Source organism: Kickxella alabastrina (assembly GCF_025024165.1).
Source record: "Kickxella alabastrina strain RSA 675 chromosome Unknown BX661scaffold_7, whole genome shotgun sequence".
NCBI classification, from domain to species: Eukaryota; Fungi; Kickxellomycota; class Kickxellomycetes; order Kickxellales; family Kickxellaceae; genus Kickxella; species Kickxella alabastrina.
In genome coordinates, this window is record NW_026251478.1 from 771,340 (window position 1) to 793,504 (window position 22,165).

General features: G+C 51.3%; 9 protein-coding genes across 9 annotated transcripts; 4 read left to right on the forward strand and 5 right to left on the reverse strand.

Moving 5' to 3' along the window:
- Positions 1 to 785: 785 nt before the first annotated feature.
- BX661DRAFT_204650 (P-loop containing nucleoside triphosphate hydrolase protein) lies at positions 786 to 4,851 on the reverse strand (the record flags this gene model as incomplete). The annotated part of the gene is made up of 2 exons (XM_051538567.1): positions 4,380 to 4,851; positions 786 to 4,215 (listed from the first exon to the last, which is right to left on the reverse strand). The coding sequence occupies exons 1-2, from the start codon at positions 4,457 to 4,459 to the stop codon at positions 786 to 788; spliced, it is 3,510 nt and encodes a 1,169-aa protein (XP_051392903.1). The 5' UTR covers positions 4,460 to 4,851.
- Positions 4,826 to 6,593, reverse strand: BX661DRAFT_180577 (transmembrane amino acid transporter protein-domain-containing protein). Its single transcript, XM_051535504.1, has 2 exons — positions 5,385 to 6,593; positions 4,826 to 5,322 (listed from the first exon to the last, which is right to left on the reverse strand). Exons 1-2 carry the CDS (start codon positions 6,472 to 6,474, stop codon positions 4,982 to 4,984), a joined length of 1,431 nt encoding a protein of 476 aa, XP_051392904.1. The 5' UTR covers positions 6,475 to 6,593; the 3' UTR covers positions 4,826 to 4,981.
- Positions 6,594 to 6,784: 191 nt separating this feature from the next.
- Positions 6,785 to 7,818, forward strand: BX661DRAFT_197594 (uncharacterized protein; the record flags this gene model as incomplete). The annotated part of the gene is made up of 3 exons (XM_051538149.1): positions 6,785 to 6,818; positions 6,869 to 6,919; positions 7,343 to 7,818. The coding sequence occupies 3 exons, from the start codon at positions 6,785 to 6,787 to the stop codon at positions 7,816 to 7,818; spliced, it is 561 nt and encodes a 186-aa protein (XP_051392905.1).
- A 51-nt stretch (positions 7,819 to 7,869) lies between these two features.
- Positions 7,870 to 9,127, reverse strand: BX661DRAFT_197595 (uncharacterized protein; the record flags this gene model as incomplete). The annotated part of the gene is made up of 3 exons (XM_051538150.1): positions 7,870 to 7,963; positions 7,993 to 8,773; positions 8,809 to 9,127. 3 exons carry the CDS (start codon positions 9,125 to 9,127, stop codon positions 7,870 to 7,872), a joined length of 1,194 nt encoding a protein of 397 aa, XP_051392906.1.
- A 114-nt stretch (positions 9,128 to 9,241) lies between these two features.
- Positions 9,242 to 9,919, reverse strand: BX661DRAFT_180581 (uncharacterized protein). Its single transcript, XM_051535505.1, has 2 exons — positions 9,337 to 9,919; positions 9,242 to 9,281 (listed from the first exon to the last, which is right to left on the reverse strand). Exon 1 carries the CDS (start codon positions 9,824 to 9,826, stop codon positions 9,449 to 9,451), a length of 378 nt encoding a protein of 125 aa, XP_051392907.1. The 5' UTR covers positions 9,827 to 9,919; the 3' UTR covers positions 9,242 to 9,281; positions 9,337 to 9,448.
- A 183-nt stretch (positions 9,920 to 10,102) lies between these two features.
- On the forward strand, positions 10,103 to 11,433 carry BX661DRAFT_180582 (uncharacterized protein). The gene is made up of 3 exons (XM_051535506.1): positions 10,103 to 10,200; positions 10,559 to 11,305; positions 11,329 to 11,433. Exons 1-3 carry the CDS (start codon positions 10,185 to 10,187, stop codon positions 11,370 to 11,372), a joined length of 807 nt encoding a protein of 268 aa, XP_051392908.1. The 5' UTR covers positions 10,103 to 10,184; the 3' UTR covers positions 11,373 to 11,433.
- Positions 11,434 to 14,289: 2,856 nt separating this feature from the next.
- BX661DRAFT_180587 (tRNA A64-2'-O-ribosylphosphate transferase) lies at positions 14,290 to 16,121 on the forward strand. The gene is made up of 4 exons (XM_051535507.1): positions 14,290 to 15,571; positions 15,668 to 15,694; positions 15,829 to 15,887; positions 15,998 to 16,121. The coding sequence occupies exons 1-4, from the start codon at positions 14,314 to 14,316 to the stop codon at positions 16,055 to 16,057; spliced, it is 1,404 nt and encodes a 467-aa protein (XP_051392909.1). The 5' UTR covers positions 14,290 to 14,313; the 3' UTR covers positions 16,058 to 16,121.
- Positions 16,122 to 16,485: 364 nt separating this feature from the next.
- BX661DRAFT_170247 (uncharacterized protein) lies at positions 16,486 to 18,443 on the forward strand (the record flags this gene model as incomplete). The annotated part of the gene is given in 3 exon segments (XM_051533598.1): positions 16,486 to 16,515; positions 16,711 to 18,197; positions 18,215 to 18,443. The coding sequence occupies 3 exon segments, from the start codon at positions 16,486 to 16,488 to the stop codon at positions 18,441 to 18,443; spliced, it is 1,746 nt and encodes a 581-aa protein (XP_051392910.1).
- A 503-nt stretch (positions 18,444 to 18,946) lies between these two features.
- Positions 18,947 to 21,439, reverse strand: BX661DRAFT_197599 (Vps16, N-terminal region-domain-containing protein; the record flags this gene model as incomplete). Its single annotated transcript, XM_051538151.1, has 1 exon — positions 18,947 to 21,439. One exon carries the CDS (start codon positions 21,437 to 21,439, stop codon positions 18,947 to 18,949), a length of 2,493 nt encoding a protein of 830 aa, XP_051392911.1.
- Positions 21,440 to 22,165: the final 726 nt, after the last annotated feature.

Consider the following 22,165-nt stretch of genomic DNA (forward strand, 5'->3'; position numbering starts at 1 on the left):
CCACAGCGGCCGAATACAGAGCATGATTTGAAACTGTATGAATATAAAAGGATTGAAAAAAAGAATTAAATTGAATTGAATTTAAAGCTTGTTTTTGCTTCTGGCAAGAGGAGATAACCCCCTTTTTTCTTTTCTCATCAGTGCAAGTGCGATCAAGACCCGCCCGCATGGACGGTCTTGTTATTTTTTCTTTGTAGTTGGACAAAAATCCAAGGGAAAAGCTGGCTGCTAATCTGATGAGGGAGGGAGGTTTGCTTTGATATCTCACGGCTTGATTCGCAGATAATGAAAATCAAGCTAAGCTCAAATTTAAAAAAGCGCATGTCTCAATATTGCTGTAATATGCAAATGTAAGTAGATTTTGCAATTTCCAGGTATTTATAGGGAAAGTCCAGATTTTTAAGCGGGAGGTTTTCAAAACCCGTTTTTCATGCAAAAAGACACCGTCAGAGTCGGCTGAACCCGAGTCTACAGCAAGGTCCGAGACTTTGCTCAAGCCAAAGTCTAAGACTAAGCGTGTACGCAAGAATCCATCTGCCCCTGCTTCTCTTCAAAAGAAGCAGCGAGCTGATTAATGTCGTCAGCCATAGTTGGTCTATTGTCACCAGCTTCTAAACACCTAGCAGGTTGCTATGCAATCTGTGGGAAGGATGTCGATTTGCAAGATACTTGTAGTCTCATTATTTTCTTTTAATGTATGTAAATGGATAAAATAATTTGGAAAATATTGAACATTAATTAGAGAAAAAAGAGAAACAAAAGAAAAGGAAAAAAGAGGAAATTAATTAGTTGCGGGTGCGTCGTTGCCGCCGAGGTGCTTGCAGCCGCGACACAGGCAGTGGGATAGCCGAGGCAGAAGCCTCCATCACCGCATCCGCCTGCACGTCCTCCCCATCAACACTCAGCGCCGATCCCGAATGGCGCGAGCTCAACGTGCGCGGCCTCCTCGTCGGTGGCTGCTGCATTTCCGAGTCGGTCATCGGCGACGCAATATTCTCCGACGGTCTCTTGAGCATAGATTTGGTGGTGGACTCAGGCGACACAAGGGTCTGCACGCTTATCGCAGACACTGGTGTGCTGGTATCGCCGCCAGCCATCTGCATGTCGTCCGAATCCTCAGAGCCAATGTCCATGGGCGCCAAAGAAATAGGCGCTCCAGGGGCAACCGTGATACCCGTCCAGCCAAGCTGCTCTCTCGGCTGCTGATCAATTTGATCAATTTGATCAATTTGGTCACTTCTTTCGAGCTCAGTGAGCTTCGCCAGAATGTAGTCATGGTCCCTAGTGACGTTCCACTGGTTGACGCTTTCGTACTTGCGTCTCGGCGGCGTTGAGCCTCCGCACACAGTGGGCGCGATTCCTGCAGATGATTCATGCGACACGACGTCGGCAATGGCCGTGATGCCGCGACCGAGCTCAGTAGCGACATCCTGAAGCTCCAAGGACTGCGTTTGTGCCAAGCCGTCCAGCTCCGTGCGGGCAGTGCGCCAGGAACCAAGCGCGCCGCCTGTGACGTCCGAGACACGCTGCACGGCCACAGTAGACACTTGGGTGCCCTGGCCAATAGAGCTGCTGGCCAGCTCGTACATGCCAGCAAGCCCCTTGCGAATATCTGCGACAAGCGCAGCAGAGTCCGACTGCACATTAGAAACGCTGGCCATGGTGGCATCGACAGTCATCTGCATGCCATCAGCGTGCGTGGCCGCGAGGGAGCCGAGACTCGCCGAGCGAGCGGCAGAGTCACTTAAGGCGGCGTCCATACTAGCACCGATATCGCCATGGATCTGTGAGATACGCGTAGTGAGCGAACCAGCCAACTGCCCAGCCTGCCGGCTAATCCCAGTCGACTGCTCGAGCATGGCATTGGCACCGGTGGTGTTCTCTTCAGCCTGCGCCTTGGCCGTCTGCAGCATCTCCGCCATGGCCTCGGCCTCGCGCTCCCTGCGCTCCACAAGCATCGCCTGAATGCTCTGCACCAGCCGAGCATCCGCGTCCTGCGCCTGCCCGGCCAGCGCAGATACCTTAGTCTGCAGCGCACCGACCTCAGCCGCATGCTTCTGCGTCAGCGCCGCAGCGTGCCGCGTGAGCTCCTCGATGATCTGCGCAGCCAGAGACTGTGACTCCTGCTGTTTAGCAGCGGCCTCGTCACGGCCAGCCTCAACAAGCTGCAGTACTGAGGCTGACATAACTGCCATTGCCTGATCCTGCTGCTTGAGAGTGGAGCCAACAGAGGCCATGTACTCAGCACAAGCTGTGGCGCACTTTGCCGACGCCTCATGCGTGCCCTCGGCGAGCGATCCAACCAGCGAGCCGAAGGCAACCAGGGTCTTCTCGCACGCCTCCGCGATCTGACTGCCCTGAGATTCGGCGCCGCCGGCAATCGTCGCAAGCTCAGCATTGAGCGCATCCACGTGCTGGCGCACAGTCTCGGCCACCGAAGCCTCAAACTCATCGCCAACACGCGACCGCAAGGTATCCAACAGCTGCGCAGTCTGCTCGCCGGCGCGCTCCGAGTGTCCCTTGACGGCAGCCAGTGCGCGCGTGGTTTCGTCTCTGACTTTTTGCTCGATATTCTTGGCAGCGCGCAGGTTGCGCCTTTCGCGATCAGCCATGCGGGAGATTTTCTCCTGCAGTTGCTGCGCGTCAGTATCCGCAGCAGCCAGCGTGTTGTAGAGCTCGCGCGCGGCAGTATCCAGAGAGTTTTCGTGGAGGGCATGTGCGCGTGTCAGGACCCTTTGGTCATCGAGTTGCTTCTGGGCCACTGCGAAAGCAACCCTGGCCCTGTCGAGCATCTGCTCCGAGTCAGCCAGTGCAATCTTGGTTGCCTTGTGGTGTTGCTCGAGCTCCGCGTGTTCTCTGCCGACTTTCTCTATTTGCTCCTCAAGAATGTCGACGCGCAGCTTCCAGTCGTTGGATTTCTCGCGCGAGGTTTTGACTTCAAGCATGAGTTCGTCGTACGAGTCCTTGGCCATAAAGAACCCGGTGCTGTCACGCGCCGCCTCCAGATCCTTCTTGAGCTGATCAATCTGGTGCTGCATGTCGTGGACAATCTCAGATTTGGACACTCTCTTGTTGGCCACTGGCCGATTGCGGATGCCCTTGGCCTGGCTTGCATACTGCAGTGTTTTGATGGTCTCCTCGATATTCGTCACTGTGTCGCTGATCGTCGCAATCATGCAGGTCCTTGTGCGACCGCCCAGGGCGTCCTTTATGATATACGTCAGCTTGCTGTCCCGATAAGGAACATATGAGTTGCGCTCGACCAAGGCATTGATGACTCGGCCCAACACAAGCAGCGACTTGTTAATGTTTCCAGCCTCCCTTGCGCGCATATCCTGGGCACCGCTGCGGCCGATATTCTCGCTACCTGCGAGATCCACCAAGTTGAGCTTGCCTATCTTGACAATGTCCTCGCCCTCGGCCGTCACGGCGCGCTCGTGAATAAACACGCTGATTGTGAAAATAGCGTGCGAGCGCGAGCTCGAGTCGTTGCACCTGGTTGCAGCGACTTTGCGCCGGATGGACCCGCTCTGCATAAACCCCATGGCCTCCTTGGCGCTGCCAACGATCTTCTCTTCAAGGCCCTGGATAATGACTCCTTTCTCGGCGCCCGAGTCGTACACCTTCAGGTGTCCATTGGAAGACTCAAAGCCGCCGCCAAACACCCTGCCCTGGGCATTATCCGCCGCGGGGTTATTGGCCAGAAGGTCACGCAGCTCCTCGTTGTACAGCTCAACATACGACACGCGAACATAGTACTCTGCAGACTGCTTGTCCAGGGCGTAGAACAGATTATACAGTGTGCGCGGAATAATTCCGGCCTTAGATGATATCCGCGCGCTATTAGTCCCCAAAGCTGCCGCCGCCGCTGCTGTAGCGAACATCGGAGGCTGCGTGCGAGAGGTCATTGGCGTGCTGATCATTGGCGCATTACCGGATGATCCGGAGTCCAGGTCACCCTCCATCGTGTATGTTTTGCCTGTTCCTGTTTGGCCGTAGGCGAAGATCGTGCAGTTGTATCCTAGGAGTACTTCGTTGAGGATGGGACTGACGATCTTGTCGTAGATGTGCTCCTGCGTGGCTTTGGGGCCGAATACCCCGTCATACTGGTAGGATCGCGCAATGGACGATGGCCCATCGATTTTGACGTCCTGACCGAAAACCGGATGAACGACTATCGATGAGCTGCTTGTTGTGGTTCTCAGAGGCGACTCCCTAAAAGAGTTGTAAAAAAACAGTGCAAGCGTTTGAGGGATGGCGGAAAATTAGTGCGAATTGTCAATTAGGTAAAAAAAATAATAATATACAAACCACATTATTTTCAACATAATATCATCATCGTTGTTGTTGTTGTTGTTGGTATTATTGCTACTGTTTACCTGCACCGAACGACAACTTGGATATTTGTGTCCTTTTCTTGGGTTGCAGAGCCATTGCTCTTGGTCATACTCTTGGACATTCTTTTATTTATCCTCTTTTTTTAAAAAAAAAAATAATTAGCACTCGAAAACGCAATAAATAATAAGAGAAATAGAAAAATTACTGAGTTGGTGAAATTGAAGAAAAAAGAAAGAAAAGAAAGTGTGTGTGTGTGGAAATTGTTAAAAAAATATTATAAATAATGAATAAAAATAAGAACAATGGTTACAAGCAAGGAAACAAGAACGATATACTAAAGAAAGAAGAGAAGAGAAGGAAGTTAATCCAGCTGTCTGTTGCTGCTGCTGCTTTGGATTTTCGCTGTTTGCTCTAATCTCTCAAGTCTTGTTCATGTGGGGATAAGACCAAGGGAGAGGGAAGAAGAAAAAAAACCCGATTTTGCCACTTCTAACGGTAAACAGTAAATTTTTTTTATTTTTCAAAAACTGACAAATGATTGTTTACACTTTGGGTCAAGTATCCAATCACGCGTTCTAATTTTCGATTAGCTTAATTACCGACCCCATCCCATCCCAAAAAAAAATTAAATAAGAATAGAACTTCACCAGCAAGACGCAGTGTGGCCATCGGATTTCATCGCATGCCTGATACTCAGCACTGTGCTAAGTACCATGACAGTGAGGCCAAAGCAAATACACAACCAATGCGGCAGTGTTTTCTTCGACACCACCATCTCTCGTGAAGTCAGCTTGATAAAGCAAGCCGAAGGCATAATAAAAGCCAAAAACGACGCCGACATGCCTCCAGTCAACTCAAGCAAGAGGCCCAAATTGCACACAGTCTCGCCAACAACCAGCCCAATACCGCACAGCAAAGTGGTAATCAAAACATGCCTTCTCAATGAAAACTCGCATCCGCTGCCGAACCAGAGAGACTCCAGCACTTCACGCGCAACCAGGGTTTCCATCGGGAAAGTAGTGATCATGTTGAGGGCGAAGAGAAACGTGCAATGTTGATAAGCAAGTTATCCTGGGGGAAATTATTCAAGACGTTGCCTTGTGTGATGTCGCGGAAGTAGAGGTAGCCGAAAACGGCAATAACCAGGCTGGCGACGGTCGCTATAGCCGTGGATAAGTGCACGACGCCAAAGTACCGGTCCAGCGTTGGTTTCCTTAGCGACCCGTGGATCATAAAGCTGTTGTGGTGGCAGACAAAGGCAAATGTGATGACGCCAACGGCCTGGAAGACACCACTGTTAACCAGCACCACGGGAGCCTCGGGCCCAGCCCGCCAGCTCGCATCGATCCTCGGGCCCTCCACAACCACAGACACGATGATCGTGCACATGGCCACCACCGCAAACGCGCTGGTCTTGCCCAGCTTCCCAATGTCCCGGTACAGCGACAGCGGGTACGCGAGGAAAATGACAAAAAAGGCAACAACAAAGCGGCGCGAAAAAAACACCCGGCCAACCGAACCCGCCGCAACCGACGGAAACAGCGAGCCAAGGACATGCGGCAGTGTGTCGCCGACAATGACAATAAAAGATGCCATGCCGCCGCCAGCCATTGCGCCCTGGAAAAACGAGTTTGCCAACAGCCCCCAGCGCCCAAAACAATAGTCGACGAGGTCCTGGTATGACTGTCGCCCGGACATTTTTGCATTCAATGCAAGTATCCTTAGCGTCCAGTCAACCAGCCAAGCCAGCACGAGGATCATCACAATTCCCAGCAGCAGCCCTGTTTGCTGCATCGCATAAGGCAGTCCGATGACGCCGGCTCCGACAATGGCGTTGGTCAGGTTGAAGAAACTCGACAGCATTGAGGCGCCCGCCCTCTGGTCCAGACCGAGCGCGGCTGTGGCGTTGTTAGGTGTGTCTCTTAGTTCGTTTAGTGAGTGCCCTCGCTCGGCGTAGACTGTGCCGCTTGTGCTCATGCGCACGTCTGACCATCCGAGCTCGCCGAGCCGCGAGTCTGCGTAGTCTGTGAATGATGGGGGCAGAGAGCCGCTGGAGTCGCTGTCCAGGGACAGCCTGTCGGCCTCTGCGCCGCTGGTCGGCAGTCGCTGGTGCTGTGCCTGCGTTGGCTTGAACATGGCGTAAATTTTGTGAGGTTGAAGAGAAAATAAAAAAGTGAATTCGAATTGAACTGGGTAGAAAATATAGAATAAAAAGACAGTAGACCTAAAATAAAAGGGGTTTTTTGCACAATAAGCGTTCCGCTGCCACACGTCACTATTAGCAAGAAATCCCGGTTTAAAAAGGGTGGGCCTTTCTAGTGGCCTGAGTGAGAACGTGTGTGTGATCGGCAAACCAATCTTGGCATTGTTTTTTATGGATGCTATTTCAAAATTGAAAAAGGAGGCTTGAACACAATCAATTGCATTTGATTGAGGAAGCTGTTCGATGATACTGCGTCGCCCCACCCAGCCCGACAAGAGTAACCCGAGAGCACAAGCCAAACACCAAAGTTACGTCCTGCAGCTGCAGCCCGCGTCAAATCCACCCTTTCGGCCCAGCCACCATCGACCCAGCCCAAGCGTAACCCGGGCACAAGCCAAATACCAAAGCTACAACATCTGGCAGCTGCAGCTCGCGCTAGATCAACACTTTCAGTTCCACCCACCATCGACCCAGCCTGAATCATCCAAGCCATAAAACCCATGAAAACATCATCACCGCCCCCCCCCCTCCCACGTACGATCATTGAGGCAAAAAAAAAGATAATGATTATAGTCATCCCTCCAAAAAAAAAATTCCTTCTTTTCCCTATAATATCTCCACCCGCATTATCACTATATATCTTGTACAAAAATAAGAAGAAAAATGACTGACCGCCCCCGTTCAAAAACTGACCGCGACCAACAAACCCGCGAGAAGCGTCTATTTCTCTCCATCGCCGGCCTCGGCTTCGCGGCCTCTCTCCTCGCGCCGTCGCTCTCGGCCACCGGCGCGCACACAAAGCAGCCCTCCTTTCCGGCGAATCGATCCAAACAAACCACGTCAACTCCGCCATTAAGGCCTTCGGCTTGGGGACCCTATACGCCCTTGGGTTTGTCGGATGCGGCGTGGCAGGCACAAACTACTATTTGCAGACAAAGGGCGTTGGATCCATGGCCGAGGCTGCACAGAGTATGCGAAAAAGGGTCGCCGAGAAAACAGGCGGGTCGTTGATGGAGCGGCTGGGGATCAGTCCGGAGGAGGATGAGCGCAGCTTGCGGAGGGTGGATGAGCTGGTTGGTGAGGAGGACGGGGATGGGAAGAGGAAAATCAGATTTGCAAGGATCAAGGGCCTTGTGGCTGGCAGCGGCGGCGGCGGCGCAATGGATGGTGGAGGCGACGAGCAGAAGACGGCGGCTGGGCACGGCGCTTTGTCGATTGGCGCACGGATGCGCCGCATGTTTGGGTTTGCCAAGCGCAAGGACACAGACAGCGACTGACTACCTAGACTGTTCGTTATAAGAAACAATAATACTATGTAAATGTTTCTATTATTGGATTGCAAAGTCCTCGTACTCCTCAGGGCAGCACACCCAGCCGGCGAACGCGCCAGACGACAGCAGACACTGCTTTGCTCCTGGTACTCTGCCGCTGCGCGCTTTGCCATCCGGTACGTTGTCCCCTCAGCCATCGTGACGCCGGGCAGAGCACTGAACCGCCGGAAGAGCGCCCGCTTGCAGATCCCGGGCCACACCTTTTCCCTCTGGCACTCGCCCGGCACAACCTTAGCGCCCTGCCTCCTGCCGCCGACCAATGCCACCGACATGCCAGCGCCCAACGCCCAGTACAGCGAAGCGTCCGCCGTGATAACCTCCCTGCCACCCAGCGCCCCCTGCGCCCTCTCAAACACAACCGAAGTGCCCAGCACGCTGCAGCAGTTGGCGCGAAACCCAGCGGCGGACACGGCGATCCCGGCTGTGCGGCTGTTGAGGGCGCGGTCAATGGAGCCGTGGTTGTACAGGTCGCCGACCGTGATGCTGGAAATGTACACAGGCTGCGTTATGCTGGAGAGGAGCGCGCCTTGGACGCCGAGGACGTTCCAGCGCGCGATCTTGTCGCTGCACGACATGGACAGTGTCGGGATCGAGTCGCCGCGCCCTGGCTTGAGCCGCAACGAGCACAATGCGCTGAACCGCTGGTGGCCCCTGATAGCCTCGCTGGCGCCGCCGCCGCCGCCGCCGCCGCCGACCTTGCGCCGCTTGGCCACGCGGTCCTGATCACCTTGATCATCTTGATTGTCTTGGTTGTCTCTATTGTCTTGATCACCCTGATTGTCCTTTTCCTTCTGATCATCCGCATCGTTGATTTCACCAACTTCATCAGCCGCGGTCCGCAATGAACCAACCGTGGCGTCGCCGCACGGGCACTGCGACGTGTACAGGTGCAGCCTTACGCCTCTTTAACCCGAAGCTCCCCCTTCTCTCCAAGACAGCGCTCATATATAGAGTCGCCGCTATCAATACAATTCTGGACCTGGTCCATTAGGTAGATGAGCAGGGCGCGGCGCGCAATGATTTCCGCGTGGCTGTCGTGGACGGAGTCGCCGAATTTGCTCAGCTGCCTGGAGTGCAAACACTTGAGCCCAGTTCCCAGGGCAACGCAGCGGTATGTGCAAGCTTGCTCGGTGACGAATCCGGCAAGCACCGTCCACTCCTCCTTGCCGCCCTTGGACGCGGGCTTTCCGCGCTTGGGCAGGGCGCGGTACTGGTCGATGACGCACTGTGCGATGCGGCCGCCAACAACTGACATGGTGAACAAGGAAAGAAAGACAAAGCGCCGATAGCGAAAAAGCGATGATGCTTAATTATGTTTAATTTCAAATTACGAACGAAAGGAAAAAGTATTTGAAAAGCAATGACGATGGACGATGACGATGGACGATGGACGATGGACGATGACGATGGACGATGACGATGGACGATGACGATGACGATGGACGATGGCGATGGATGACGATGAGGAAGGGAAACGACTAGTGAACGCCCTCCCCTATTGAAGTTGTGGGAAAAACATGAGAAAAACATTGCTCATTATTATCACCCTTCCATCCCTCCCTCTCTCCCTCTCTCTTCAGAGAATATGCTGTTCAGCCAGCTCTTTGCGCGTCGGCCTGTTTTCCAGCTTCTTCTCCAGATTATCCTCGAGCAGATTCCACTCCAGCTCAACTTGCTTGGCCTGCAGCGCCGGAGCCACCGAGGACCTCTTCAAAATATTGTGGTCCTCGAGCTCCTCTCGCCCCGGCCTCTGCTCCAGCTTCTTCTCCAAGTTGTCTTCCAAAAGACTGCGCTCCAGCTCCAGCTGCTTGGCCTGCAGTGCCGGGGCGACCGTGGTCTTCTTCAGCACATTGTGCTCCTCAAGCTCCTCTCGCGTGGGGCGCCGCTCCAGCTTGTGCTGGACAAGATCGAGGATCTCTTGAGGAAGCGAGTTTTGCTCGGCGGTGGTGTCCATATTGGTAGCTTTTCGTGTAGTTGCAATGTAAAGCAGACAATGTGGTGCTGTAAGTAAATTTAAATGTAGTATTAGTAATAGTAATAGTAAAACGCGCGTCTACGAGAAAAAAGAGACAAAAGTGGGTGGGCAGGCTGGGTGCCAGCTTTAAAGCATTTATTTTTGTTTTGCGCACTGCATTTCCGTACCGCCCCGTCCCAGTCAGCGGAGTGTATGCTGGCCGCAATTGCGCGTGATCTACGCTTCCTCCCTCCCTCCTCCCATTCCTGCGGCCAGAGGAGCACAAGCGCACAGGCGCACAGGCGCACAGGCGCACAAGCCCAGGAGGAACCCAAGAAAGCCAAGCCTCACGTTGCCAATGCGGAAAAGGCAACGTCACCGCTCGCGTGCCTGCCCACCCCGCCCCCTCATCTTGCTCTTGTGATTTTTAAATCCAGAACAAAGTCAGCTGAGCGTTGCCATCATCGCCGAAAAAGAAGGGAAAAGCATGAAGGCCGAGACTTGGCACGTGCGCATGCTATATTTCTATAATCAATTATTTTTGCCAATCGATCAGAATTTGACTTTGCTCGTTTTCCTCTTCTTTTTTCTCTGCCCGCTTTCAAAAGCTGCATTCCAAAATTCAATTTCCCACTTGACAATGCTCCGACCAGTTTTCTGCTGCAGCGGCGGCCAATTCCGCCGCTCTTCGCCCTGCGAGCGCTCAAACCCAAAGCCACTTCCACGCACCAGCCCTCGGCCACGCACAGCTGCTTTCTCAGCAGAGGCACTACTCCAGCAGAACACCCTTTGGCAGGCCGTCGCCCTTCCGGTGGATCAGGCCGCTGGCATATACGGCCGGCGGCATAGCCTTGGTTGCTGTGGGCTGGCCCGTTTTGCGCTACGTTTTTGCCGGCGGGCTCGCATACGGAGCCATGCGTCTGGTCCGCCTATGGGTGCTTGTCCGCAAACTCGACAAGACCATTGGCGCAGCCCAAGCCTCATTCCCTGGCGGCAGCGGCGCCCTTGGAGGCCAAAGCCCCCTTGGCGCGCTGCTGAAAAACATGCTTGCTTTGTTTGGCGGATTCCCTAGCATGCGTGGGGCAGGCGCAGCGGTGTCGCCCTTATGTGTGGGTTCCATGCGGAGCGTTGCTGAAACCAGCTTTCGCGCGTCCTGTGTTTCCGATAGTAAAGTCGCTGCTATGATCCACGAGGCGCTTGGCTACGTTGGCCTTGCCGATGGGTTTGCGCTGGGCGAGCCGATGGATGTGCAGTCATCGACAGTTATGATGAATGGCCAGAGCAAGAGCCGCCTGGAGGCTGTTTTCCCTGTGTTTGTTGATGGCGCGGCGACGAATTTGTTTGTTCAGGCACTGGCCAACGTTATGACGGATGCGGGCGCGGTTGATGTCGATGGGGTGCGTGTCTGGGCGCGTATGGCTTCGGGCGAGGTTGCTGAGGCCAGCATTGGCGTTGTGCATGAGGGCGAAGAAGATGAAGGTGACGACACGGATGACCAGAAGAGGGACGCCGCAAAGTGCAGGACGCTGAGTACAAAGATCTGTAAGAGGCTGAAAAAAGGACTAGTTTTTTTTTGCTTGTATAATAAATATATTTTCTTTCCTTTTGCCTTCAAGCTGCTGTTATAATTTGGACACAATCACTGCCCCTCACCAGCGGATGCTGGGTGCTGCGCCTCAGCTGGTGATTATGATTTAATCCCCCCGTTTCGCCATCACACCTACGAGCTTTGTTGAAATAAAGTATAAATAGCATAGGCGAATAAAGGAAGTTAGAGCAAAGAAATCTATTTCTATTAATGCAATTGAACAATGACAATGGGTACGTAGCATCTACCAACTTGAGGTACATACAAAAGTACATGTATTGCCACCGCTATTTTGGGTGTGTATTTTTGAAATACGCCTTTACTTGAAATTTTTTGATGGGGTGCTGGGTGAGTAGATGCTGCACTTGCCTTCCGCAAAAAATAATTATAGTTGATTTATTATTGTGCACACATACATTAACAAAATAATGTATATTTTTCGCATCAAACGACTATAAAAGCTGCTCCAAATTCCAATAAATATATTGTGTTTTTACATATCAATCTAAACAGCATTTTATTTTCTTATTCCAAACAATTTCAATTGACCATGCCGGCCTTTACTAACAATAACAACAACGCAATAAAGCATTGCAACAACGCCAGTAGCGACCCTAACGATGATTACGGCACTGCTGAGTGTGAGAGTACGCTCAGCATGCTATTATGTTGCTTTCTTCCTTGCTGCCCAAAATAATTGGCAAATTCCAGCATAATTATTTTGGTACATTTTACATGTATTTGAAATATTTGCATAGCGTAGCCTAAAAATATGTGCCGCATTGTTATTCACAATTAAGGCAAGTGCTCTACGCATTATGAACATTACTAATTAGAACGCTACAACAAATACATTGATATTCAGTTTACTTGATACGTTGTTCCCCAGTAGCATTACCATTACGTGTGTCTAACCATGACATACCCCCCTCGAGGGTTTGAAGGTGGTGTAAACAATTTTTTGGCTTTAAATACTTTTTTTTGCAGTTTTAAGTTTTCCTTTTTTTGTTCAAGAATACATTTTGCTAAATAAATATTTTAAAACATTGACAAATGCCACCGTAAACGTGAAAATCCATTAAGTCCAAATGTGCTTCATCTTTCTCATTGGATTGTCATTTATAAGTTTGCAACCCTTAAAAACTGTTGGTTTTATTTACTTTCTTGCTACTTACTGCATTTGTATTATTGCGCTATTTTTCAATCATAAAATATTTCTATTTGCGCTTTTTTATTTTAATAAAACATATGTTCAGCTTTCAGTCAAACCTTTTCAACTTTCCAACTTACTCCAACTTACTCCAACTTACTCCATTTTAAATGGGAATTAAAGATAATATTTTTTGTTTAGAAATACTTCTTTCTGTGATTCTAGAGCTGCTACTTACTTTATTCCCCAATTCCATTGTATTTTGGAGTTGTAAATATTTACCTGTATGTTTTAGTATAAAATAAAATTGCATGAACAAAATTAATTTTCTGTTTGTTGCACAGACATCTATAAAGGAAAAGCAACATACCCTTTAACAATTTATTGTATTTTATTATTTATCATTCTCATCACTATTAAGCTTGACAAACCAACAACTACAACAATACTATTATTTACTCATGGCAGCCTTCAATAGCACAATTGAATCAATCAATAATGATAACAAAATGGTTGACCAACACAATAATATAAATAATGCACATAATGATGACGATGGCGATGAATTCGATTGCATAGGATGCATATATTCGTGTTTTTTACCCCGTTTATGCGGCAAATAGTAAATAAATAGTGCAACATATTTAAAGTATTAAGCCAGGTTTCTCAGCGTCGTTGGAGGTGTGGTGCCCAACACACATTTCAAGCCACTATCTTCCCTTTTCAAGAATCAAGATCGCCCTCATGGCCACTATACACATTTCTGTTATTGCTGGCTGACATCAAGGAACACCATGATGTTTACAGCGCTGCCCCCTTTTGTAGTTCCTTAAGTAATTTTTAAGACTTGAATATATCGATTTAGACCCACGTTTTTATAGAGCACAACAGAAGGGAGAGGTTGCATATTCGAAAATCCAGGAGAGCAAAAAGTGTTGAATTCCGGGAGAGACGTTCGGTAAACGTGTAGAGATAAAATATTATTGTTGCAGTCCAAGGGTATGGAAGTGGATGTCGAGGTTGTGAATCGTGAAACAAGTATCCATCAACATGCTGATTGATGGGGCACAGATGGGACCATGGTGGATAAAATTAGGGGACACAATAATGACACCCAGATATGCTCCCTGTTTTATAACATACACGCACAAGCGCGCATATGTGAAGACCACGACATTGACATGCCGATATACCGATCTGCTCACAAAAGAACCAGTTCTCGCCAATGGAGTGCACAATTGGCAAAGTACACAACAAAGACAACAAGATACATATATAAGATGGGGCCGGCCCTAGTTCTACTTTTGATTCCTTTGATAATAAAAACTATAACAAAACCCAAATTTATTTTTAACACTAGGTGACTAGTGCTCCACTCAAATCACGCGACACCTTTAACACTAGACGACTAGTACTCTCCACAAATCACAAGCCACTGCTGATTTTGTCAGCCAATGTACCCAGACTGTCCTTTCGTCAGTTAGGGAACCCATTATGCTGGGGAAAAAAGATATATTTCTAAAAGTTCGTATTTAAAATAAGCTCATTTCTGTCATTATCCTTTCAAACAAAATTTAAAAAGTAAATATACTAATGCAAGTTAGAATGGGCGCCTTTTGTGCTCAAAACATACGCCCATAAACACGATATATTTGTGCGTTTGTGTCCAATAGTATAAAATTGATATTTATGCAATAAAAATATATTATTTTGGAGCTTCGACCAGCTAACATATATAATATTTACTCAATGTCTGATTGCAAATTGGACACGTATTCCAACTCAATCCACAAGATTGGCGACCAATTGCGGCGCGAGGCACGCAGCACGTACAATCGACTGCGGTCAATTGACGACGACGCCGGGTTTGTGCGCAATGTTTCTGAACTGCTTCCATCATACCCAGTGATAGCCAACGAGCGGTGCGGGTTATGGTATGTTGATCCATCGGTGGCTCACGCGCAGACAGTATACTTCAAGTCCACGGACGGGCACAACGGCAATTGGAAATTTAGTCTGCGTAGGGCCAACACGCAACTGTTTAATGTGTTGCGACAATACTCGGGATGCCTCATTGTTGACTCGACAAGGCAGGGCAAGCGCATGCCGGATTCGTTTTCGCGGACAATACCGATTTGGTGCGCCGTCTGGAACATGGCCAGATCACTGGTCGAGGGTCTCCAACCTGAGACAGGTGTCACGGAGGTGCATGTGCCGCCCAGCATTGTGTCACCTTCGGAGAGAAGCCAGATCAACAAGCTGGTTCCGGGATTTGCAAAGTCGCTGGTTGAGTCGGGAATCGATGTGCAAGGCTTATTGCAGGGTATATCCAAGCCGCTGCGTCCGATTTGGATAACCCAGGATCACAGCTTATTTATGCCTCCTGATTTCACCGATGCCAACTTTATCCCGATCGTCTGTGTCTGCGCATCGGCGGTGCTATTCAATGATCAGCGCGTGGAGGCGTCCTTCGGCCGCAGTGCATACTTGTACGTGCAGGGCTCTGCCGACGACCATGAGCTGTGGGCGCAGGGCCTGACTGCGCGGCTATTCTGGAAGCACCGGAGGCAACTCTTGGAAAACAAGGACACTTGCTTGGATGTTGCGCAGAGCATTGTTCTTCGGGAGAGGCAGTCCGAGGGAGACGACGATTTGGGTGCCTGTGGCAAATTTAACTTTGTCGCGCATACCAATATTGCAGTTGGAGGGCGTGTTGGTGGCCGTCCACCCGAGTGCTGGTCGCAATTTGACGCTGTCATTAATTGCGGATCTCCCGAGTACGAACCAAACAAGGATAGGGCGCTGGAGTCGCAGTATTTGTTTTTGTCCATTCCCGAGGGCAAGCGGGGCCAGGTGGAGCTCGGCCGCTCGATTCCACAAGCGCTCGAGTTTGTGCGGTCCTTTGTTGGCGATCCGCAAAAGCGCATATTGGTGCACTGCAGCCAGGGTGTGGACCGCTCTGTAGGCATCACTTTGTCAATTCTGGCCAAATACTACGACGGCAAAGGTAAGAGCAGACACAGTGTGTTTTATGAGAATCTAAATTTGTTCTTTTGTGGGGTGTTATACTGACTTTTAATTTGTGGATGTGTACATTTTGTAGGGCACTATTGCGAGAACACTTCAAAAGGCAAGTTCGCTGTATATGCAGCTCTCAAATGTTTTCTGAGTAGACTTGATATACGGCCATTTAGCAAAAGCATAGCAAATCTCAGCGCAACTAAACATGGTAACATTTATACATTTTCTAATTGCACGTTGTAGACATTACCAAGGATTCAATTAAAACTCGACTTTTGTGGATCACGACTTCTCGCACAAAGGTAACAGTGAATTTTTTGCCAATAAATTTGTTAGACTAAATGACTATATAATTCCCGTATCAACTGACCAACGAACTAATTCGTTTGCATTTTTCGTTCTTAAACGTTAGGCCAATCCGTCGCGGGCAACACTCAAGCAGGTTAATCGGTTCTTCCTGGACATTGTCTGATGTTGGCATTCAAATGTTTTCTTTATTATTTGTTAGATAAATTGGTCTTAACAAAGAATTAAAGTGCATAAATATTCGTATACACGTGATGAAATGTTGTATTTCTTATTTCCATCACACGATTGGCGTGTGCGCTCGTGCAAGAAAATAAATAAAAAAGTACAAATGAAATGGTGCAGGTGACGATTCAATTATTTTTTTTAGTCAGACTGCAGCGTGAAATAATTTTTGTCACTCTGGTCGCATTTTTCTCTTTCGAATAAAATCGGGTTTGCTATTTTTCTTTTATAATTGTTTTTCTTTTGGTTTATACACACACACACACACACACACACACACACACATACACATACGCGTAATAGTAATAGTAATTTACTAAAGACCGCAATTTCAGCATTTCCTAAGACGGGCATTTGTACAAATTGGCAATGGCCAGCAACCAAGCTCACAACCCTTTGGTAAGGCGTCAAACTTGGAAAATTATAGGATGGCGCGTGTTTTAAACCGCGGGTTCTGTACATTGTATCTCCCCGTTCTTATACTTTTCATTGTCAGAGTTTTAACCAAACAAACAAACAAGTGAAAAATCATACACTAAGCAAGTTCAATCTCAGTGTTGCCATTAAAAAACATGAACGAAATTTTTTGTGTAGTTGGGCCAAGCAACAAACAGCGCAGTAGCACTCGACAGAGCCCTGGGGACGATAAAGAGCGAGTGGCGGCGATTCGAACTGGAGCGTGCAGAATGGGACATCGAGCGAGTTCGGCTCAAGGTGCAGCTCAGGGCGTCCGAAAAGCGCATCGACTTGTTGACGTCCCAGTACCAGGCATCGCAAAGACAGCTTAACATTCTAGAGTCGATTTTGTCTGAAAATAAACGCAAGTCTGATGAAAGGCCGTTGTCCATGGCCCTATCCGAGCTCAGCGCCAGTAATAATGGTGGTGCTAACGGTGGTGTCAGCGGCAGCGGCAGTGCCGGTACTGTGTCGGATTTGGTTGATGCTTCGGCTACTAACAGAGACCGCAGCAAAGATCTGCTAAGAAGGTGCTTGGGCGAAATCGATATTCTGCTGGGGAAGCCATCATCTGCATTTCCAGCAGATGTATTAGCGTCGGCAGCTACATTTGCAAAGTCTGCAGTGCAGGGTGGGTCGGCGGACATAAACGTGCCGAGCAGTATCATTGAGAGTGAGATCACCAACCCAGCGCCATTGTGGCAGATGCCCGCCCTGGTGTCCACCGCCTCTTCTGTTGCTGCAGTCGCCCTGGGCAGGAATGTGAGACCTCAGCTGGCAGAGAGCACGGTGGCTGGCAAACGGAGGCGCACATCGAAAGTCCTTCTGCAGGATCAATCAGAGACTGTCATTGCAGCAGTAGCAGCAAAACCAGCAGAAGACAGCGGGAGAATAGGCGCGAGCAGCTCTGCATACAGCGATAGTGGCGCGGACACCCAGCTTGTCGGAGCAGACAATTCACCGGCGCCTTCGTCCCCGTTGATTGCACAGCCAGAACAATCGGAACAGCCGTTCAAACCGGATAATTTTAATGTGGACAAGGCTGCAACCGATGCTGCGACTGGCTCAAATGAAACCAGAAGGGCCCACGATGACACGAGCGAGATGGTCGACTGCATGGTTAACATTAAAATCAGCGACGAAGAGGAGCATGTAGTCGACAATGCCACGCACAATGCCATGGTGCAAAGACTCACTGTGGATGAGATTGACATCGGTGACAGCACAGTCAAGCGAGTGGATTCAAGCGATTGGCAGATGCACAAGACGTTTGTTGGGCACCTGGACACCGTGCGGTCGATCAGCGTGCGGGCAGACCACAGCAGCAACGGTCCCGATGGCGGCCCACTGCCGCAGCTGCTCAGTGGGTCAGACGACGGGCTGGTGATACTCTGGGATATTGAGCGCTCGAGCCGGCGCAAATCACGAAGGCGACAGGCGCACGACGTGCTGCCGGGCCATATATACCGCGGACACCTGGCAGCTGTTACCAGCGTTGTGTTTGCCGGGTCGCACGGTTTTGCGTACTCGGGCTCGCTGGACAGCTCGATAAAGGTGTGGCAGCTGCCTGACGATCTGCACAAGTCCGAGGGCGGGGACCCCGAGGCCAGCTTTCCTGCAGGCCAGTTCATTGGGCATACAGATGCTGTTTGGGACCTGGCGCTGTCGACGACCGCTGGGCTGCTGGCGTCGGTGTCGGCAGACGGCACATGCAAGGTCTGGAGCATCGACCCGAAGCACTCTGGCGCGCCGCTGCGCAAGTCGCTAGTGGCGCGGTGGCGGACATCCGAGATAATCGTGCCGACATCGACGTGCTTTGCCACGGCGGACGGCACCAGGTTGGCTGTGGGCTACACGAACGGCCAAATTGAAATTCACGACCTGAGCTCGGGCAGCAGCTTGCTGACCATAGCTGATTCCAGCGAGCGGATACCCAGGATCACCAAGATTGCGTGCCGTGCCGGCCCGGCCGAGAACATTGTCGCGGCGGCTTGCGTCGACGGGTCGGTGCACCTGTTTGACATGCGCAGCGGCAGGCCTGCCGTCGCCTTTGGCCGGCCTATTGGCGGCAGCCACGCGTCGCTTGGGGCGGCAGCCACAATGGCCGTCGACCTGGTGCCCGACAGCGTGTCTGCCCTGGTTACCGGCGGGTCCGAAGGCGTCGTCAAGTGGTGGGACTGGCGGAGCGCGCAAACCAGCGTTGCCGAGATCGCCCAGCATCGCGTCAAGGGCGGCGAGGGCGTGTGCTGCGTACAAGTTGTCGGCTCAGTGTCCTCTCGCGCGCAAGTGGCCAGTGCAGGCGCCGACGGCCTGGTATATTTACACAACAAAAGTTAAATAAAGAAAATTGTTCGAATGAACAATATAAATGTCCCTACGAGCGAGACGTTATCTGGTCGATCATCAGCGCGACGTCATGTTGCAGCGTGGGGTCTCTCGCTGCCGAGCGGACTTGCCTCAGCGTGTCCACGTCCTTGGACGCAGCCGCAGCCTGTGCGGCCTCGTGGTAGAAGCCAATCTTGAGATACAGAGTTGCTCGTTCGGACGGCGGCTCGCACCGCGTAATGTACTTGGCGGCTTCCTGGTACTGCAGTGCCTGGATGCACTCGTCGACAAAGGGGCGGTAGCCGATGGGCGACTTTTTGGCGTTGGCCAGGCGCGCCAGCTCGGCCCAATCCCTGCGCACGACAAGCGCGTGCAGCTTGATCCAGTAGTAGCGGCGTTCAGGGACCTTGTATTCGTTACGCAGCTTGGATGCCCGCGAGTAGTTGCCCAGCGTCAAGCACAGTGCCAGGGTCTGGTTCAGCGGCAGCCCAACAAAAATATGGCCTGGCGTGTCTTGCTCAAGCTGGTGCTGTGTCTGGAGCAGCTTGATCTGTGTGTCCATCGCATGTGTCTCGAGCGCCGCAGTCTTGTCGTTGTGCAGCATCTTGAGCGCAACTTTAAGGTTGGCAACCAACTTGGCGACGTCCCGCTCGCCAAGGTTCTCAATGAGGATGAGGCGCGCTGATTTGGCAAAGGCGTCGTCCTGAAAGTAGTAGTCCTCGAGAACGGGCGCGTCCTGGTCGATGCAGTACTTTTCGAACAACTGGCCGGCGACTTTTGTGCGGCCAATGACCTGGAAAAAGTCTGCCAGCGGCATGGCCTTGAACAAGTGGAAGATGACAAAGTAGACCAGGTCCGAGTCGCCGCTGCGGATGGCCTCGGCCATGGCAGCCTCCTCCTGGCCCATTGAGATCAGCAGCGGCACCTGGTTGGCGGCGCGCGGCTCGTGCTGCAGCAGTTTGATGGCCAGCCGCTGGTACCCGCAGGTATTGGCAACCTCGGCAATGTCGACATACGAAGAGATGCCAGCTGGCTGCAGGTGGTCGAGCCGCTCGCGCAGCACGCGGTACAGCGCGTCATCATCCAGGGTCGAGGACGCGCGGATCTTGGCGCACGCCCAGTGGATGTACACCTGGTCTGACGGCTCCTCCATGTACCGACATACGTGCAGCGCCAGCTGATGCTTGTTGCGGTTGAGCAGGCGCTGCACCCACTCCTCAAAAGGCAGACTCTGGAACTGCATCAGTGTTGCCGGGATTCCGACATCGTACGACGCCAGGCAGTTTATAACGCGCAGGCTGCGGCACATGTCGACCAGCTTGTCGCCGTTGTACATGGCCAAGAATGACTTGCCCAGGGAGGCCGCGCGCAGCAGCGACTGCTGATACTCGACAATCGGTTCGGCACCAGCCGCGGCTATACAAGTGTCGACTGCGGCCGGCATCTCGTCGCGGATGCTGCGTACAATCTCGTCGGCCCTCGACGAGTGCTGGCGCATACTCTCAAGCGCGTCGTAGAGCAGCGCTGACGGCGAGGTGGATCCAATCTGGAAGACACTTTTGGACTCGGCACCAACCTTGCACAGGAACGAGTGCTCCAGGGCACCGAATATGCGCACTCCGTCAGGCTCCTGCACCAGGTGCGCGGGCGTGTCGTGCGGAAAGGACAACGTCTCACCAAATGGCCCAACAAGAAGCACTTGTGAGCTAAAGTTAACCACGGCGGCGTCGCTACCGCACCAGGCAATTTCGACGGGCACATCACCCGGCTGCTCGTGGTGGTATTCGGAGAACGAGCGCTGAAAGTCCATTGACACGACCTGCACGCAGTTCCTGTCCGAGCACAGCGACACGAGGCGGCCGTTAGGCGAGACCGATATGCAGGCGTAGGGGCCCTGGTCAAGCAGCTGGTCCTGCACGCCAGCAGCATCTATTGACAGAATAGTTGCGCCGACCGACACCAGTACCTCGACGTGGTGGCTCAGCGTCAGATGCGGAGGCACAATGGTCCACGAGTGCGGCATCTCCGTGATATGCGCGTTTGCCAGCATCTTGGGCTTGGGCTCGCCAATGTCGTTGACGTAGACAAAGCGGTAGTCGCCTGTCAGCGCAACCAGACCCTGATCCCAGAAGCGCACGTCAATGATGCCCTTCTCCTTGGCCTCAGGCCCGAGCGAGAACGACGCCTGATGCGAGTCGTCAAGCGAGAACACGCGCACGTTGCCGTCCTCCTGCACGCACAGCAGCTGCTCGCGCGCGTTCCAGCTGAATGCTGCAATGTGCAGGCCGTCGTACTCGATTTTGCCTATGAGATTACCGCTGGCCGAGTACACGCGGATGGCCGAGTCCAGCAGCGGGCCAGATCCGGCCTCAAGCAGCTGCCTGTCGTCGCGAAACAGTGCAATGGGCCCGCCAAAGGACGACGCAGCAACGCGGAATTTTGACAAGTCGAGCTCGGCCCACTGCATTTGGTAGATGCGGTGTTTGCGGTAGAATGTGTCGTGCATGGCCAGCCACTCGTTGGCCGGATGTATTGAGTTCATGAGGTATGCGTGTGAGAGTTGAAATATAAGCGAATTATTTGGAAATGGAAATAAACACGAATTTGAATTTGAATTTGAATTTGAATTTAGTTTGTGAAAAGGGTTGAGGAGCGCCTAGAAACACCAAGCGACCATGAGAGCACCCAAGGCGCTCGAGTGCGGGTGACGCAGCATATGCAGGATTGTAAAAGTCATATCACGTGACTGCAATCACCCGATCTAATCACGAGCTTGAAATCAATCAGTCAACCTTTGAAAAAAAGATAAGATGTGGGCGTTCAGCATTCGGTGAATGCTAAAATGCGCTGCAGAAGATGCGATGCGATGCGTTGCGTTGCGATATTTTGATCGGGCAAAAGATTTCAGTATTTTTCCCGAGGTTTGTTGCACACTCTAATTCAATTTTTCCTCTCGTGCTTGAATATAACTTTTTATCTTTGCTTTTTGTAATATTTTTTCACTCTTAAACTTGGGTTTTTCTTTTTCTTTTTCTTTTTTAGCTCTTTTGGTCTATTTTTATTACTACTCGATTCAAATTGGTCAAATCAGACAATAATCCCAAAAATGATGCTAAAGGCGGTCGCTCAGCGGGCAATTGTCAGAGGCGGTGCAGCTAAGGGTAAGAGTCAAAATCGACCGGTTGTAAATCCACACATCAGAACAAGTATTTTAAAAAAGCCAACGAACGACAGACCCAACAGAGAAAGATAGATTTCGCGACTAACG

Coding starts and splice junctions, on each gene's coding strand:
- BX661DRAFT_180577 (XM_051535504.1), bottom strand. CDS start 6,474: ATGTTCAAGCCAACGCAGGCACAGCACCAGCGACTGCCGACCAGCGGC. Junction 5,323..5,384: donor CTTGCTTATCAACATTGCAC/GTTTCTCTTCGC, acceptor TTGCGCGTGAAG/TGCTGGAGTCTCTCTGGTTC.
- BX661DRAFT_180587 (XM_051535507.1), top strand. CDS start 14,314: ATGTCTGATTGCAAATTGGACACGTATTCCAACTCAATCCACAAGATT. Junction 15,572..15,667: donor CAAATACTACGACGGCAAAG/GTAAGAGCAGAC, acceptor TACATTTTGTAG/GGCACTATTGCGAGAACACT. Junction 15,695..15,828: donor TTGCGAGAACACTTCAAAAG/GCAAGTTCGCTG, acceptor TGCACGTTGTAG/ACATTACCAAGGATTCAATT.
- BX661DRAFT_180581 (XM_051535505.1), bottom strand. CDS start 9,826: ATGGACACCACCGCCGAGCAAAACTCGCTTCCTCAAGAGATCCTCGAT.